The sequence below is a fragment of the Dipodomys merriami genome, unplaced genomic scaffold, assembly GCF_024711535.1.
Source record: "Dipodomys merriami isolate MVZ:Mamm:240054 unplaced genomic scaffold, mDipMer1.0.p SCAF_16, whole genome shotgun sequence".
NCBI lineage: Eukaryota > Metazoa > Chordata > Mammalia > Rodentia > Heteromyidae > Dipodomys > Dipodomys merriami.
Window position 1 is genome coordinate 32,898,218 of NW_027202937.1, and position 18,167 is coordinate 32,916,384.

An 18,167-nucleotide genomic window follows, 5' to 3' on the forward strand; every position below is an offset into this window, starting at 1 on the left:
TTGGATCTCCTCCTATTGCTTTCTTTAATAAGTTTAATGACCTAAGAAATACTTGGCTGGTTTCCATTGTCCACTTCCTCCAAGTCATATGGTAGCACATCCTACACCCAGTGTTTACTAGTATCAAAGAAGACAACGCTAATTCTTTTTGCCTTATCTGCACTAAGGGAGGTTTGGATTTCTCACACACTGGATAGAATGTGAAAGAGGCTAACTACCTTGCTAAGCAATAATGAGCAAGTCAGGATGTCAGCAGAGCTGGCACCCTGAGGAACTCATCCATGCCTTATTTTATTTTATTTTTTGGTCGGTCATGGGGCTTGAACTCTGGGCCTAGGCTCTGCACCTCAGCTCTTCAGCTCAAAGCTAGCACTCTACCACTTGAGCCACATCACCACTTCTGGTTTCCTGGTAGTTTACTAGAGATAAGAGTTTCACAGACTTTCCTGCCCAGGCTGGCTTTGAACCTCAATCCTCAGACCTCAGCTTCCTGAGTAGGATTACAGGCATGAGCCACCAGTGCCCAGCTCATCCATCCCTTTTTTAATTTGTTTGTTGTGTATGTTTTTGGTTTCTCCCATCAAAAAGGCTGAGAGTTCTGAGCAGGATGGATAGCAGTGAGTAAGGCACCGCCACCAAGAGCTGCTATTCTGTAGAAAGAATTAGGCATTCCAAGCAATACTCTGCGGTGTCCAAAGGGAGGGACAAAGTGTTACCCGAGGTAAAATTGAGGGGAAGTGTATATTCCACTTGGTAGAGGTCCAGGTTGGTTCTAAGAATGGAGTTTGAATTCGGTAAGGCTTTCAAGTGTAAGTACAAGCAGGTATGGAAGAGCTTGGAACAGAACTCAGAAAGACCAGGATGTGGATACGGGTAGGGAAGCAGGAAAGGGACCGCAGCTACACTTAAGAGAAGTTGCTCTCCTTCCCCTGATACCTGTTTTCCACCACTAGGATCCAGCAGAGATATTCTCTTGCAACCAATGGACTGCAGGAAATTTCTGCTTAGTCAAGGTTGTCTTAGTGTTTAAAAGGAAAGGGATTTTTTTGGTTTTTTTTTACTTTTTTAATTTTTCTTGTTCTTAAATCTTAAAAGCACAAACAATGAGATTAGGTTCAGCTTGGCAGTAGAGTACCTCATTAATATGTATGAGCCCTAGGTTCCACCTCCAGCTCCACGAAATAAACAAATACACAAAAGTGTATTTTAAAAGTCCATATTCTCATCAACTAGAGATAATATAATAAATGTACCAATCTTTACTATTAATGCAAATTAATATTTTCATTTTAATTCTGTTTTTATTTCTTTCTTTTTAAAAATGGAAATTCAAGCCAGATACTGATGGCTAAGTTTACAGGCATAAGCCACCAGTGCCCTGCCATTAAATAATATTATAGAAAAAAATCCCTTTATATGTGCTCTGTGCATATGCCAAGGCATTTATCTTTAGTACAAATCTATAGAAGTAGGGTTACAGGTAAAAGAACTGTTCATCTGCATTGAAACATGGTGTCTCTTGATAAAATTGAACATCATCACTTAAACTTTTACCACCCATTAAGTACTATTCCCTTATCTTGGCCCCTATTCTTAGGAAGTCTGAGATCACTTAAGTCATTAGAGTATTCACTTTTTATAGTTTTTAAAATTATGATTTACTTTTATGAAGATTAGATGTATTTGTACAGTCAAAACAATAAAGCTATAATGAAGACAAGCAGGAGAACTATCATGGTGGAGATCCTTGACCGGTGCATTTCAAAGCAGAACATTATTACCCAGAAGAAGATTGTGAATTAAGACCAGTTAATCTTGAGCTACAGTGGCGCAATTGGTTAGCAAGCGGTACTGATTAAGACCAGTTAATCTGTTCACCTGCAGTGGAAAATACGAATCTTTTTTTTTTGTCGGTCGTGGGGCTTGAACTCTGGGCTTGAGGCATTGTCCCTCAGCTCTTCAGCTCAAGGCGAGCGCTCTACCACTTGAGCTATAGCGCCACTTCCGGTTTTCTAGTGGTTTATTGGAGATAAGAGTTTCACAGACTTTCCTGCCCGGGCTGGCTTTGAACCACGATCCTCAGATCTCAGCCTCCTGAGTAGCTAGGATTACAGATGTGAGCCACCAGCACGTGGCAAAAAAATATGAATCTTTTATGGGCACAATCTCTTTGTTGAAGTGGTCACCAGAATCTTCATATCTGACAATTCTTGCCACTTTTTTTTTAATCAAAATGACTCCTATCACCAGTACAGAGAAAGAAAATTGTCTGTTAAATGAAACTCATATTTGGCCCAAGTTCTCCCCATTTTGTGTAAAATAATGTGTTGATCTTTTGGCTTCTAAATTCCTTTCAGCAATCCATTTTCATGGCTATTGCTGCTCAAGATTATGACCCAACAATTATAAAGTTCCTTCATCATAAATTTACTGGATTATCAACCCCAATCATCATAGTCTAAGATTGAAGAGTACACCTGTGAGGAAGTCATTGAATTTTTACCATGGGATAGTGGAATCTTTCTTATTCCAGGTCCTCACATTTATTTGAAGGGAAAAATAATCATGTTTTGAAAATGGAGTCAAATGGAGTACATGCGACAGACGTTTTTTAACATAACCAAAACAAATGTATGTGATTTTTCTTTCCAATAGTTTGATATTTTCATTAGAACTTATTTTTTGTCAGTCTTGGGGCTTGAACTCTGGGCCTGGGCACTGTCCCTGATCTCTTCAGCTCAAGACTAGCACTCTACCACTTGAGCCACAGCACCACTTCAAGTTTTGTGGTGGCTAATTGGAGATGAGTCTCATGAGGACTTTCCTGACTGGGCTGGCTTTGAACAATGATCCTCAGATCTCAGCCTCCTGAGTAGCTAGGATTACAGGTATGAGTCATCAGTGCCCGGCTTCATTGAAACTTTATTGTGAAATTTGATTTTCTTACAGACAGTCATTCAATAAATGTCAAATCGACTAAATTCCATGCACTTACATCAAGTTCTTCCATATATCTTTATGTCATATCTTCTAGTTGGAAAATGTTACTACTAACAACAGCCATTTCTGAGATAAACATTCTCTTCATCTATGGAGAATATGAAAATAATGTCAAAGTGAAGAGTTAGGTGGGTGAGATAAATTATTAAATCTAGGGAGGAAGGAAGGAAAGAAAGAAGAAAGGAAGGAAGAAAGGAAGGAAGGAAGGAAGGAAGGAAGGAAGGAAGGATAGAAGAGAGAAGATTAAAAAAGAAGATAGGGCTAGGAAGGTGGCTCAGTGGTAGAGCACTTGCCTTGCATGCCTGAGGCCCTGGGTTGGATTCTTCAGCACCACATAAGCAAAAAGAAAAAAGCCGGAAGTGGCACTGTGGCTCAAGTGGTAGAGTGCTAGCCTTGAGCTGAAGAGCTGAGGGACAGCGTCCAGGCCCAGAGTTCAGGCCCCAAGACCGGACCCCCCCAAAAAAAATAATAATAAAAAAAGAAGATAAAAGGGGAAAAAGAAAGGAAGGAAAGGAGAGGGGCTGGGCATGTGGCTTAGTGGTAGATTGCTTGCCTAGCATACATGAAGCCTTGGGTTCAATTCCTCAGTACCACATAAACAGAAAAGGCCAGAAGTGGTGCTGTAGCTCAAAAGGTAGAGTGCTAGCCTTAAGCAAAACTAGCTCAGGGACAGTGCCCAGGCTCTGAGTTAAGTCCCCAGGACTGAAAAAAATAAAAATAAAAATAAAATAAAAAGAAGAGAAAGAAGAAGGAAGGAAGGAAGGAAAATGGGCATGGTTGTACACACCTGTAATCATAATACTTGAGAGGTAGAAGCAGAAGTATCAAGAGTTTGAAGCAGCCTAGGCACAAAAAAACTAAAATAAAAAAGGAAAAAGAAAGGTAAAGAGGGAAGGAGGAAGGGAGGCAGGGAGAAAGTAAGTAAAAAAGAGAGGAAGGAGGGAGAGGGGCAGGGGAAGGAGAGAGAGAGGCAGGGAAGGAAGAAGAGAGCAATCCTACCATAACCTCAGCCCAAACTGCTAATTTGTTTTAAACAATTTGCCCAACTCATAGGCAATAGCAATGATTTAGGGAGCAGAAGTAGATCAGGAAAATTGCTATTAAATGGTGAGGGTAAAGTGATGTGTATTTGAAATTCTGGCTTCCTGGAGTGAATAGTCAAAAGCTCTCTTACTGGAAAATAATATATTGAATTAAAAAGCATTCAGATCAAGGAAGATTTCTAACCCAATTAAATTCTCTCCTCCTAACCAGCCATTTACTAACACAGTAAGAAAGCTGTAATACTTCATTTGATAAACATATATAAATGAGAGGGGAGAAAGGGAGAAAAATAAGCTATATTCCAACTGTTACCTCAATGTAAATAAAGATTTCAAAATATTAGCTTTATTGCTCCTTTAACCTATCCAATTGGCCTATGTCCCAGGTATTAAAATATATCAATAAACAGAATTAGTAACAAGGCAGAAAGGCTCTTTGTGACAGGTAAATGTCTTCTCTCTTTTCAAGATCACAGCATGTAGGCTGAGCAAAGAAACAAGAAACTATCATTTAATATATCCATTTTTTAAAATAACAATATTCAAGCAGCTCTGTTTTTTCACTGTGAGGTACTTCGCTACTTTCCTCATTCAAAACATCCTAACAATCATATCTACATGACATTTTGCTGTTAAATGTGTTCATTGGTCACTTCCCCAAAGAATGAACAGATTCTGACAACACCTGCTCAGTTCACTTTGTGGCAATTTACCTTTAAAAAAAAAAAAAAACTTGCAAACCTAAATTTCATAATAAAGGGGGAATATTCTGTTACCATTATATCAAACAGCTTTACTTTAAATACAATCACAGAGTTCTTTTGAAAGATAAGTTCTGGGGGAAAAAAGTCTTATTTATTTGGTTTTGGTGCCAGTCCTAGGGCTTGAACTCAGCACCTGTGCACTGTCCCTGTAATTTTTTTTGCTCAAGGCTAGTGTTCTACCACTTGAGCCACAGCTCCATTTCTGGCTTTTTAGATGTTTAACTGGAGATAAAAGTCTCACAGACCTTGCTGGCTGGGTTAGCTTCAAACTGTCATCCTTAGATCTCTTGAGTTGCTATGATTACAGGCATGAGCCACCAGTGGCTAGCCACAAAAAATGTATATATATATATATATATATATATATATATATATATATATATAAATTTTTATTACACACACACACATACACACACACACACACACACACACACACACACACACACACACACACACACACACACACACAGTGCATGCTGCAGTAAACTAAAGTCTCAAGTTCTGAGATTCCCCACCACACAGACTCACATGAGGCAACTGGTCACCCTAGTGTCAGCAGTCATTATGAAAGAATCAGCAGAGTCTGAGGGCCCTATTTAATCGAGTTAACCAAGCCCTTCCAAGTTACTGTGTATAAAGGACTGTGAAGAACAGGGATGAACAGGCACTAGTCAGGGTCCAGGCAGGGGACAGTTTGGTCAAACTGATCATTTGTGAAGATGCATTTGCAGAGCTGTGAGCAGAGTTTGAGGAACAGAGAGACAGAGAAACACCCTGGATGGCAAAGGTGAAGAGTCCTGTGCACCTGAATCAGTGCAAGGTACCAACCCTGAACTTGTCAAAAGCCAATGGAGAGGGAGCCCGAACCCTACCCCACTGCCTTCCACTGGAAACCCAACCAGAAGACAGAAGATGGGTGGCAATGGGTCCCCATCTGTCAGCATCCAACACTATAATGCAAGGTTGGGGTGGTCTGCAGGAATACAAATACAGAAGCCTGACAGGAATGTTTAGAAATGTTCCCATGGGCCACTGTAATGATGACAAGATTATGAGTGGCATTATGATGTTCTTCACTGTGGGTTTTCAACATCTGGATGTGGAACAAGAATTACTTTGGTCAGTTAATCATGATGTTGAATATGCTGTTTATCTGTTTGAGAATATCGCCTTGCTGGTGCCACTTGGGTTTGAAACTTTTCACTTCTGATAATTCTGTGATTTTGTTCATGTTTTCTCGAAACCATTTAACACGTTCAACTTATATTAGTCTTGTAGTCATTAAGCCTTGTCCTTCCTCACAACATTTTTAAAAGGTAGAGGTAAAGGAGTGGCTCAAATGGTAAAGAACCTGCCTAGCAAGTGCAAGGCCTTGAGTTCAAACCCCAACTATACAAAAATAAATAAATACAAGATAGGGAGAAGAAAGAAGAAAACAGGCAGGGAAGGGGAGGAAAGGGAAAGGGAAGAGGAAAAGAAGAGGAAGGAAGGAAATATAGAACTTCCACACAGAGGGGCTGGGAAGGTGGCTCAGTGGTACAGCGCATGCCTTGCATGCCAGAGGCCCTGGGTTCGATTCCTCAGCACCACATAAGCAAAAAGAAAAAGCCGGAAGTGGCGCTGTGGCTCAAGTGGTAGAGCGCTAGCCTTGAGCTGAAGAGCTGAGGGACGGCGCCCAGGCCCAGAGTTCAGGCCCCACAACCGGACCCAGAAAAAAAAAAAAAAAAGAACTTCCACACAGATCTATTCAGGTCTTCACTTCCTCAATACCAGTAGCCATTTGCACTTTGAATCAAATGAGATTAATACAGCATTCCAATAGACAAAGGTTTCCACAGAAGCATGAATTTACTTTGTTTCATTCTATTGATAGACAGTGCAAATCAATAGGTAACAATGTGTATTCAAATGAAATTCATACAGGTTAGAAAGATGAATAGAGCCTGGCAGTGGTGGCTCAAGCCTGTAATCCTAGCTACTCAGGAGGCTGAGCTCTGAGGATTGCAGTTCAAAGGCAGGAAAGTCCATGAAACCCTTATCTCCAATAAACCACCAGAAAACCAGAAGTGGCGCTATAGCTCTAGTGGTAGAGATCTAGCTTTGAGCTGAAGAGCTGAGGGACAGCACTCAGGTCCAGAGTTCAAGCCCCATGACCAACAAAAAAATAAAGAAAGAAAGAAAAGAAAGAAAGAAAGAAGAAGAAAGAAAGAAAGAAAGAAAGATCTTGCATGTTACTAGAAAAGAAACCTAAGGACTCCTCTCAAATTCCATATAAAGAACTTGCTCATACACACAGTAGGTTTGCCGTGTACAGCCCTTCCAAGGCCTGGGAACACGTTGCAAATGTGTGTGTATTACTGCATTAGCATAGTTCAGGCTATTACCAAGTCACCTCTCTATACAAGTTAACTTGCTATGTTAGACTTCATGATTTCTTCTTTCTCTCTCCATTCCAACTCCATCATCCTTCCTCCAGCTTTATTTGCATTGAAAATAAAAATTTTTAAGTACCCCCATTTGATATCATGTTAAGCTTAAGCCCTGTATAGACAGATTCTTAAATTTTCATTGACAAACTGCTTCCAGCTGCCCTGGGGAGTGGGGGTGGGACTCCACCACAATAAAACACAGTGTTTGCAGAGAATTTCAGCTGCCACCTGGGGGCTGGGTGGACTCAATGAAGGCTATTTAGCAAGGCTAGGAGTGAAGCAGTGACAAATGGTCTGTTGACTTTTTTCTGGGTCTGTGGTTTCAGGATGGGTTGGTTTCCGTCTTGCTGGCTCTTTCTTCAGTGTTACTTACTAAGCTTTTCCACATTTGAAGCCTGATCCTGCCTCTCTTGCTGGCTTCTGGCAGCAAGCTTTGGAATGTCCACAAAAACCGTTTATTGGCGAGATGGTTTACACTTGAGACTATGGGCAAAATATGATTTTAGACTCTGTGCTTTGGCATTTATATACATATATTTAAAGAAGTCTTTCTTCAACTAACTTGAACCGTTTTTCATCTTTACAGTGTTATCACTGCATTCACACGAAATGAAACTGTTCCTTTTTTTTTTTTAATCTCTGGCCATACCTAATAAAATTAGGCTTGTTTGAATATGATTAGCTTTAGCCTCAACTACCTTAGAACCAAACATCTGCTTGGGCTTGGATCCTGGCTTGGACTTTGTCTTAGACTCAGCCCCTTTGGCTAATATTCCTGGAGCACCTTCGCTGGCTGTGGCCACAGACTCAAACGTCTCAGCTTCCTGTTTTTCACCTCCCTCCTTTTGAACAGCCTTCCTCCTTCATCCTTCTTGGTTCTAGAACATTTCCAATTATTCCCACTGCAGGGTTCTGAGGCCAGACAATTGGCCAATGAATTAAATTGTTCTAAGATCTCAAGTAGACAGTTTTCATCCACTTCTGATGACAAATCTCGGCATCTTATTCAAAGAAAAACAAGTCAATTTCACTGAAGGCTTGTCAAAGAATTCTAAAAGGTTTCAGCTCCCAAGAAGATTTCAGATTCCAATTGTAGAGACCAGAGAGCATTTCTTCTTCAGAAAGATGTCATGGATTGGAGGTCCTTTTTGTACACTTCTTCATATGGTGTCTAATTCAGGATTCAAGGTCAGACAGCCATTTGAAGTATAAAAAAATGTTTCTATAATCCAAAATTTGGGGGGGTAATCTACAGGCAACTTTGAACTTTTTAAAGTTTCACACCAGCCATTCAATTTAGTACAACTCTACTTATCCTCAGTCTTCAGCCTTGTTTAAGTGATGTTTGCTAAGCCTAGGACCAGCACATGTACACACACACACACACACACACACACACACACACACACACACACACACACACACAAACACACACACACACACACACTCCTCTTCTTACCCCCCAGTTTCCCAGTTTCTGTGTCAGGAGCTTATGAATACTTCCTATGGGCCTCCTCAATCCCATTTGCTAGTCAGGCACTCACTAATTGATGCTGTCTAGGGGTAAGGGTTTGTTTCTCTGCTGATTAATGAATTAAAAGGCAGGGAAGTGTTTAAAGCAGACAGAGCATGTTTATTTAAAAGTGAAAGGAAAAATTGAAACATTCTCCATAGAGAAGGGCCCCAGAACTGGGAATCCAATGCAGTTTCCTAGGAGGGTAGTTGTTGTAATACAGGGGATCCTCCTCTAGGCTTGGCCCGGAATGCTTGGTGGCTTGTGAACGTAACAAGGCATTATGGGAAGAAGAAGCTTTTTGGTGGGTACCAAGAGCATTATGGTAAGAAGCACCATGATAGCCTAAATATTAGCCATCAAATGTTATACCCTCCATTTTTGAAAATTCCTTTCTACCTATCCAAAGGCCTACCTCTTCCCTCAAAATGACAACACAGAATGAGCAGAATCCTAACATAAGGGTGATAAAATCCCCAATGCTCACCTCTCCAACAACTTGATCTCTGCACTTAGAATTTCCCTCCTAGACTCTGAGATGAAAGGTCACAGTCTGGCTGGATGCCAGTGGCTCACACCTGTAATCCTAGCTACTCAGGAGGCTGAGATCTGAGGTTTATGGTTCAAAGCCATCCCAGGCAGGAAAGTCCATGAAAGTCTTATCTCCAATAAAACCACTAGAAAACCGGAAGTGGCACTGTGGCTCAAGTGGCAGAGTACTCACCTTGAGCTCAAGCCCAGAGTTCAAGAACCACGACTGACAAAAAAAAAAAAAGACATAGCCTGTTTATACCTCTCATCTTCAGGGCTTGCTCTTTATACACACCCATGCACATACTCCAGAATCACTATATCTCCCTGGAAATACAAAACAACCTTCATGTTTCCAGACCCTGTTACCTCCCCAGACCTTTGGCATATCTAAAGCCTACCTAGGCTGGACATACCCCCAATTATTCACTGTTTTTGAGGATGAAATATTTGTTACACTTAGACATGGATCTGACAACTCTTCTTACATGTCCAAATACCAAGGACCTATCCCTCAAGTAATTAGAAATCTATCATAAAAATAATAATAGTAATGGTCCAAGCACTTTTTGTTTATGTTTGCGATGCTAGAGATAAAACCTTCATGCATGCTAGTCAAGTGCTATGCCACTGAGCTGCAACCCTTACGCCAGTAGTTGTCTTTGAGCTATTTGGTTTAAAGGGTAGAGACCATACTACAGGCTATGTGAAATATGCCAAAATCTTCTAGTAAATTCATTTGTCTGTTGATGCTTTAAGATGTTACCAAAGTGATGTCATGTGTCATAATCACTGGTTGCCTGTAGCCTGGGAAAGGTATGATTGGTTTAGCACTGTACAACCAGTCTGTGGTTTAAAGCATTGCTGAAAGTAAACAACTGACCCCAAGGACTAAATTCAACATAAGGTTTTATACCCAGGTAATGGAACCAACACGTCCCTATAAGAAGAAAGGACGATCTTTGGGAAACATGGCTTAGTGGCTTCAGTGCTGGCACCAAATAAATATCTTCTTACTCTACTAGCCCATCTTCAAGCACTACTCATAAGCTAAACTGGACTCAGCTAGAGGGGCAGAAAATGAAGAACAAGGGAAAGCATAGTTTGTATTTCCTGTAGATAATTCCCTGTCATTGATCACTGGTAATCAGTGATCAGGGAGAGCTCTGAGAAAGAGTTGCCTACTGAGCCAGATGACTCTATGCAGGACTTGTCTACACAGTTAGTGCTGAATAATAATAACAATAATAACAAATCAACAGAGACCAACTGAAAAGCCTCCTTACAGAGCAGAGTTGTGAAGGGTATGTTCTGTGTAGGAAGAAAAGTAGAGCATGTGTACACAGGACAGAGTGTCACAATTAGCATTGGAGTTGGAGCCATGAAACCCGATGCTGGTCATGCAGATCCCTGAGTGCCATGCTAAAAAGCTTTGTGGGCATCCTTAAGACTGTGAACTGCCACTTGTTTTTAAAAACAACAACATTTCAGAAGAAGACCTCTGCTGTATTACAGAAGGATCGGAATGGAGAAGAGTTACATGTGAGGAGACAAGGAAAATGACACTAGAAGGCATCAAATAAATTTAAGAACCTCCTCTACCCCTTCCCATTCCTTCTTTAGGTCCCTTCCTTCTGAGACTAAAAGTATTTCCTGAAACTACATAGCATCAATGGTACCCTTGACAAAGGCCTTTTGACAAAAGCCTTCATACAGTTGAGGTCAAACACCTCCGGTCCCCACCCATTCTGATTGTCTTCCTTTACATACTGTGTCACTCACCCTAACAATTTTTCACTCTTAGTAAACTAGCCAAAAATGGTTAAATGTGATTATTTGGAGTAGTGAAATCATCTATAATATTGTTTTCTTCATCCCTGTGGTTTTCTCCTACTTGGGTGTAAAGCAATATTGCTTTGGTCATTTTGTGGTCTTCAATGTCAAGTATACTACTTAACTGTAGGGAAAATACTGCCTTGCTAGTATTGCCCGTGTTTGGAAGGTTACACTTCTGATAATACATTCTATGACTATATTTGTCTTTTTCAAAGCCACTTAACACTTTTGGCTTACATAAATCTTGTAGTTAACTAAAGCCTCTAGGTCTTTTTCACATGAGTGTTCATATAAATCATGGCTCTCCCATCCCATTCTCATCTTTATGAGTAGTTAAAGATATAAATCCTTCTTATAGTATTAAAGGATGCTAGTGTATTAAATTACCTAAATAGCCAGCATGGCTTCAACAGGGGACCTCACTAATCCAAATGGTGAGAATTCCAGGGTCAAATGCCTCCATGGAACCATAAAATATTCCTTCAATTATTCACTGCTACAAAAATAGTAATTTTTTAAAAATCATCTGGGTGCTGGTGGCTAATGCCTGTATTCATGAGGCAGAGATCTGGGGATCACAGTTCAAAGTTAGTCGGAGCAGAAAAGTCCATGATACTCTTATCTCAAATTAATGGCCTAAAAGCCAAAAATAAAGCTGTGTTTCAAATGGTTGAGAGCTACCCTTGAGCACAAATGGTCAGGGACAGGACCAGGGCCCTGAGTTCAAGTCCCAGAACTAGCACACAGAAAAAGAAAGAAAGAAAGAAAAGACCAAGGAAATTGGGTACTTGTGGCTCCCATCTGTAGTCTTAAATATTCAGGCAGCTGAAATATGAAGATCCAGGTTCAAAGCTAACCCTGGCAGAAAAGGCCTCAAGATTGTATCTCCAGTTACTTAGCATAATACCTCACTGGGCAACAGTGAGCAAGAAAGCCAAGAGAGAGAATGTAGACCCTGCATTAAAGCCTGGTACACATTAAGAAGAAAAATTTCAAAAGAAAGAAAGAAGAAGAGAGAAAGAAAGAAAGAAGAGAGAAAGAAAGAGAGAAAGAGGAAGGAAAGAAGGAAAGAAAGAAGGAAAGGAAGGAAGAAGAGAGAAAGAAGAGAAGAAAGAAAGAAGAAAGAAAAGAAGGAAGGCAGGTACTCAGGGAACAGAAGGAAGAAATGAAGAAAGAAGAAAAGAAATAAAACAGGGGCTGGGAAGGTGGCTCAGTGGTAGAGCGCTTGCCTTTCATGCCTGAGGCCCTGGGTTTGATTCCTCAGCACCACATAAGCAAAAAGAAAAAAGCCGGAAGTGGCGCTGTGGCTCAAGTGGTAGAGCACTAGCCTTGAGCTGAATTGCTGAAGGACAGCGCCCAGGCTGAGTTCAAGCCCCACGACCGGACCCAAAAAAAAAAAAAGAAAGAAAGAAAGAAAACAAAGAAGGAAGGAAGAGAAGGAAAGAAGAGAAAAAAAGAAATAAAAAGTAATATATGTATAGGCTCATTCAAAATGGTAAGAAAAAATTCAGTATCCCTTCAATTTTAAGTAAAAAAGATAATTAAAAAATGAGAAAAGTATTATATACAAAAAAGGTAAGGAAGAAAAAGCAAGAAAGATAGAAAAAGAAAAGGAAAGAAAGAGTAAGACATCGATCTAGACTACTGGCAGGAATAGGAGGACTGGCAGGAGGATTTGGTTGGATGGGAGTGGTGGAAGTGGAAATGAGGATGTATCACCATGGTTAGGTGCCTCCAACACTGTAGATTGATGGAGAGGAGGATGGGATGAGGGAAAATTGTCTTAACCCTCAGAAAAGCCATTAAGCATATCCATCCTCCTTTTTGACCATAGGCCTTGGGCATCTGAGGGAGTCAGTCTTCTGTTGTGATCCAGACTGTGTGGCCCAAAGCCAGGAAGTGTATATACTAGAATCTGCTAAAGCATTTATCCTGGCATTTCCTCCCAGATGTGAGTACAGATTTTCCATACACACAGGTGTCTGCCAGGTGACTCAGTATGCTCTCCTTCCTTCTCTTCCCCAGGGCCTGAGTAGTAGCCAGCCTCACCAGGAGCCAGCACAACCCTGCAAGCTTCAAGAACCATGGCAACCTACCTGTCAGGTAGGTGCGTAGGGGCAGTTCAGGACTTTCCTGGTCACACTGGAAGTCCTAAGGGTAAAGGCAAAGATGACCTCTGCTCACACAGCATGGCCAAATCAATTCAGTGGGGTTTGAATTACATATTTTTTAGAATTGGATGCATAAAAATATGTGAGGTGGATAATAATAATTTTCTTAAGTGTTAGGTACCAGTGATACACATCTGCAATCCTAGCTACTCAGAAGGCTGAGGTCTGAGGATTATGGTTTGAAGCCATCCCACGCAGAAAAGTCTCAGACTATTATCTCCAATTAACCAACAAAAAAGCTTGAACTGGAGGTGTGGCTCAACCCTTAGAGTGCTAACCTTAACAACAACAAAAAAAAAACTAAGAGACAATATCCAGGTCCTGAGTTCAAACCTTAATGCCTATGTACACAAAGTTGTATTAAAACAAAAAATTAAATGCAGATGACACAGTGCAATGAACAAATGAATTACCTAAACTGTTTGGCAAACAGAGCAAACTGATTTTACAAGTTTTTTTTAACTCCTTTCTCCAACTTCCAAACTTCTGGTCCCTTCTTGATGTTTTGGGTTGAACAGTAAAATCAGCTGTATTCTGGTCCCTGAAAGTGCATTTCCAGTGTTTAGAAATTGAGTAGGGTAAGTCAGAAATTAATTTTACATCCATTGGGGGACTTTTCCCTCTGTCTCCAGCTCAGGTCCTACTTGTGATCCAAAGAATCATATTTGGAAGGTTAGTAATTTTACTAACCTTCCTCTCACTGTGGCTCCAAGCCCCTATTGGGTTGGGGGAAAGGAAGGTAGAAGGGTTAGGCATTGCACCATCAAAGTCCTGTCTTGGTAGCCAGATCCTCTCTCCGGGAGACTCTTCTTCAGGAGACCTATGATGCCTCATTATTGTACATCCTTGCACTGTTGTCTGATGTTCTGTGTGTGTTTACTGTCACAACCCACTCCCAGGCTTCTGCCCACCTATGGCTATCACAACCCGGGGTTTGGGGAAGGAGACTCCCATCTTCTCCTTTCTGGGATGGGTTATGGCAGCAAGCCTGTCATTCTGAAATCTCTAGATGAAAAGTAGGGGTGAACTTTTATGTTCACACAAGCTCCTGAACTCCAGGTGTAAAAGACACAGAATTGCCTCTCAGGCACATCTTACTGCCCTGTGTAAGTGACAGCAGCCTTAGCAAGTAGCAAGGGAGGAAAGCCGTTACCTCCTTGTCCATGGGGAAGCCTTGCTTTTTGCTCTAGAGGTGTTCTTTGACTTCTAATGCAGTTACACTCTCTCCACAAATTCATAGTAGGTAGAAAATGCACCTAATGCACCTACCTAAGCAAATCCTAGCTTAGCAACCTAGCACACTGCAGTGTCAGTTGACTGTCTCATGATCACAGGGCTGGCAGGGCTGCGGCTTGCAGTCACTGCCCAGCACGACCACAGCACTGGCCCACATATCTCTCTAGTCCCTGGGGTGGGCATAATGGACAGGGGTTCAAACTCTCAAATAGAGTTTCTACTGAATGTCTATCACTTTCACTAGATTGTAAAGTCAAAAACAATCAATTTGAACATCTCTAAGTTTTAGGTGGTCTGTAGTGGTAACATTGGAGGCCATCATTGTTCATGAAGGACCAGTAGGGAACACTACACGCTATCCCTTTAGATCTTTCCTGTGCTTGGATTTCTTGCAGTCAGGTGGAATTTGTAGACCGATTCCACGATAAATAGTTTTACGTTTATAAAACAATATATAGGATTACAAAAGACATGATGCTACTGACATGCAAGTATTAAATCATTTTGATTTGGACTGTATGCACAGTGCTGGAGGCTTATTTGTCTGTAATCCTAGTGATCCAGGAAGCTGAGATCAAGAAAGTGATAGTTTTAAGCCAGCCTTGGCAGAAAAGTTAGTGAGGTTCTATCCACCGGGAAAAAAAAAAGCAAAAAGCCATGCAGAAGACACCATTCAAGTGGTAGAACACCAGCCAAAAAAGCAAACTGAGAAAGCCCTGAGTTCATATCCTGGTACTAGGGGGAAAAATTGGACTCTATTAATAATTTTTTTTTGGTCCGGTTGTGGGCCTGAACTCTGGGCCTGGGCACTGTACCTTAGCTCTTCAGCTCAAGGCTAGCACTCTACCACTTGAGTCACAGAACCACTTCTGGCTTTTTTTTTCTGCTTATGTGGTGCTGAGGAATCAAACCCAGGGCCTCATGCATGCGAAGCAAGCACTCTACCACTGAGCCACCTTCTCAGACCTTAATAATGTTTTTATTAAACTACTTTTCTGAAGTATAAGTGGCATATAAAAAGCTGTCTATAGTTAATATATGCACCTTAATGAGTATGGAGATAAGTATGTACTTGTGGAACCATCACTATGACCCATACCACAAATATGCTTTCAAAAGTTTCCTCCTGCCTCATTCATTCATTCATTCATTCATTCATTCATTCATTCACTTTTTGACTTCTTATGAGAATACTGAACAAAAGAGCTCTAAGATTTCCTCATCTTCCATCATTAAACTTGGTTCTCTTTTATCCTTTTGACCTCCTGCCCCGGCCCAGTCCCTGCTTCCACCCTCTGCTTCTTGAGTTTAACTGTCTTACATTCCTCAAATAAGTGGCATCGTATTGTCCTTCTGCATCTAGTTTATTTCACTTAAATACTGCTTTATCAACACATGATGTAGGAAGTTCTAGCAGTAATTTCTAAGTAGGAACAAACATAAATGGCATTTTGAGAAACCCACACCTGCATGTGATGTGAAAACACCTGTGGTTTCTAGTGGCAATAAAGTTACAATTGTGGCTGATAGGGCCCTAATTAGTAATGGAAGGAAATGCAAATTTTCAGCTAGAGGGACAAGAGTGGTTTATTTCCTCATCTTGTTCAATGGACCCTCTGAATTCTACTCACAAACCCCTGAGGACTAATAAAAATGCCTTGCCCTAACACCAAGACTACCTGCTCAAGGATCCTCCCACATCCTTTCTGCTCTGCTTATATATAGGTCAATGTGGGTGGAAGGGAGGTGGCTGCAGGGCCGGTTTGATGGCCTGTTGGTAAGGTTTGCAGGGTCACCTAGCAACTCCTTCAGGAGTGGAAAGAAGTTAAAACCAAAATCTTGAACCAGGACACTGAGGTAAAAGGAAGGGGAACCTTCTAAATGACCATTAGCTGTAAGTTCTATGCTCCAGGCTTGTGACAATATTCCAGAACTGTTATCAGTATTTACCTCTGGAAAGGTTGGAAAGAGGAGAGGGAAGTAATTTGCCACGTTGAACTCATTTCATGAAAAAATTAATAAAGATGTATCATGTTTAAGTGATCAAAAATGAGTCTAAACTTTTTACTAGAGGAAACCAAAATGTGACTTTAACTCATCTGAGGCTAATACGGACTTTCTAAGCATAAGGTAACTGAAGAAATGATGGGAAGAATTTGACAGATTGGATTACACAAGAAAATATGTCAAAACACAATAATGTCACAGACAAACTAAAAGAAAAATAACAAACTAGAAGAAATATTTGCAAGAAAAACTGTAGAAAAACAGCTCAGAAGCTGTGTGCCAATGGCTCCTGCCTGTAATCCTATTCAGGAGGCTGAGATCTGAAGATCACAGTTAAAGTCAGCCCAGGCAGAAAAGTCCATGAGACGCTTATCTCCAATTAAACCCTAAAAAAGCTGGAAGTAGAGGTCTGAGTCAAGTGGTAGAACGCTAGCCTTGAACACAAATGCTCAAGGACAGTGCCTAGGCCCTAAGGTCAAACCTCAGGACTGGGGCACGCACACAAGCACACACACGAGTGTGTGCACACACACAGACACACACACAAAGAGCTAAGAGTTATATATTATTAGATAATTTTACCAATGAGTAAGGAAAATAGCAAGATGCTGTAAGCACTGTTTTAGACTATTTTATACAGTCCTTTCTGCCCAGATTTTACCATATCCATCTCTGGACAAAGAGAATCCTAAATACAGAGATTGAATCTCTGAAATCAGTGAAGGCTGATGCCACGTTCACCACACTTTGATCCCAGTTCAGTTCAGGGTTTGGTATTAGCCACTGGTAATCTGCTGTAAGCCAGATAAGACCTCTGTGAGACCCTACAGCAAAGGGATCTGAATTCCTACAATGGAATGAGAATGAGCTAATCTCATTCTCTGTCCTAGCATCCACCTAGGCATGAGGAGATCCTACAATAAGAATGTAAAAAATGTCTCGAGAAATAAATATTATGCATATGTACCTTGCCTTCTGGAACAGCATTGTACTGCAGGGAAAAGAGCATACATAGGCTTTGAAATCAAACAAACTTGATCCAAATCCTGGCTCTGTCTACTTACTATCCATACAACAGTCTAAATCTTGACTTCTTGATCTTTGAAGCAAGAATATCTTTCTCACAGAATAGCTGTGAGGTCAAGAGGTAGGAGATAAGATCCTTACCTCACACCATACAGTCCAGAAGGATTGTTTTAATGTTTAATATTAAAGTTTTTAGAAATATAAGAGAATATGCTAATGACTTTAGAATAAGAAAGGATTTCTTAAATAATGTTCCCAAAGGATAAATGATTTAAAATAAAGATATGGAAATTGAACTATATCAAAGTTTAAAACTTCTACACAAAAAATGTTAGAAATAAAAACACAGCTGGGTTCTGTTGGCTCACACTGCAATCCTAGATACTCAGGAGTCTGAGATCTAAGGATCATGATGATTCCAAGCCAGAAATTGGACACTTACCTCCAATTAACCAGCCGGAAGCTAAAAGTGGAGGTAAAGTGCCAGCCTTGAATGAAAAACAAGGGGAGAACCTGAGGAACTGATGAGTTCAAGCCCCAGTACCGGCATACACGTATACCTCTACACAGAGTTTAAAAAAAAACTAAAATAAGTTACTTGTCGCATATTA

At 40.7% G+C, this 18,167-nt stretch overlaps 1 protein-coding gene across 4 annotated transcripts in view; it reads left to right on the top strand.

The window, feature by feature from the left end:
- Cdyl (chromodomain Y like) overlaps positions 1–18,167 on the top strand; it is a 226,175-nt gene that overhangs the window by 11,771 nt on the left and 196,237 nt on the right. For 2 of the 4 annotated variants that reach the window (XM_070024673.1, XM_070024677.1), the window contains exons 1-2: positions 8,259–8,424; positions 13,142–13,219. In XM_070024673.1, the coding sequence (XP_069880774.1) occupies positions 8,362–8,424; positions 13,142–13,219 (141 nt within the window). In that variant the 5' untranslated portion in view covers positions 8,259–8,361. Of the gene's footprint in view, positions 1–8,258; positions 8,425–13,141; positions 13,220–18,167 lie in introns of those variants that run through there. The other 2 variants (XM_070024675.1, XM_070024674.1) reach the window with 1 other exon arrangement.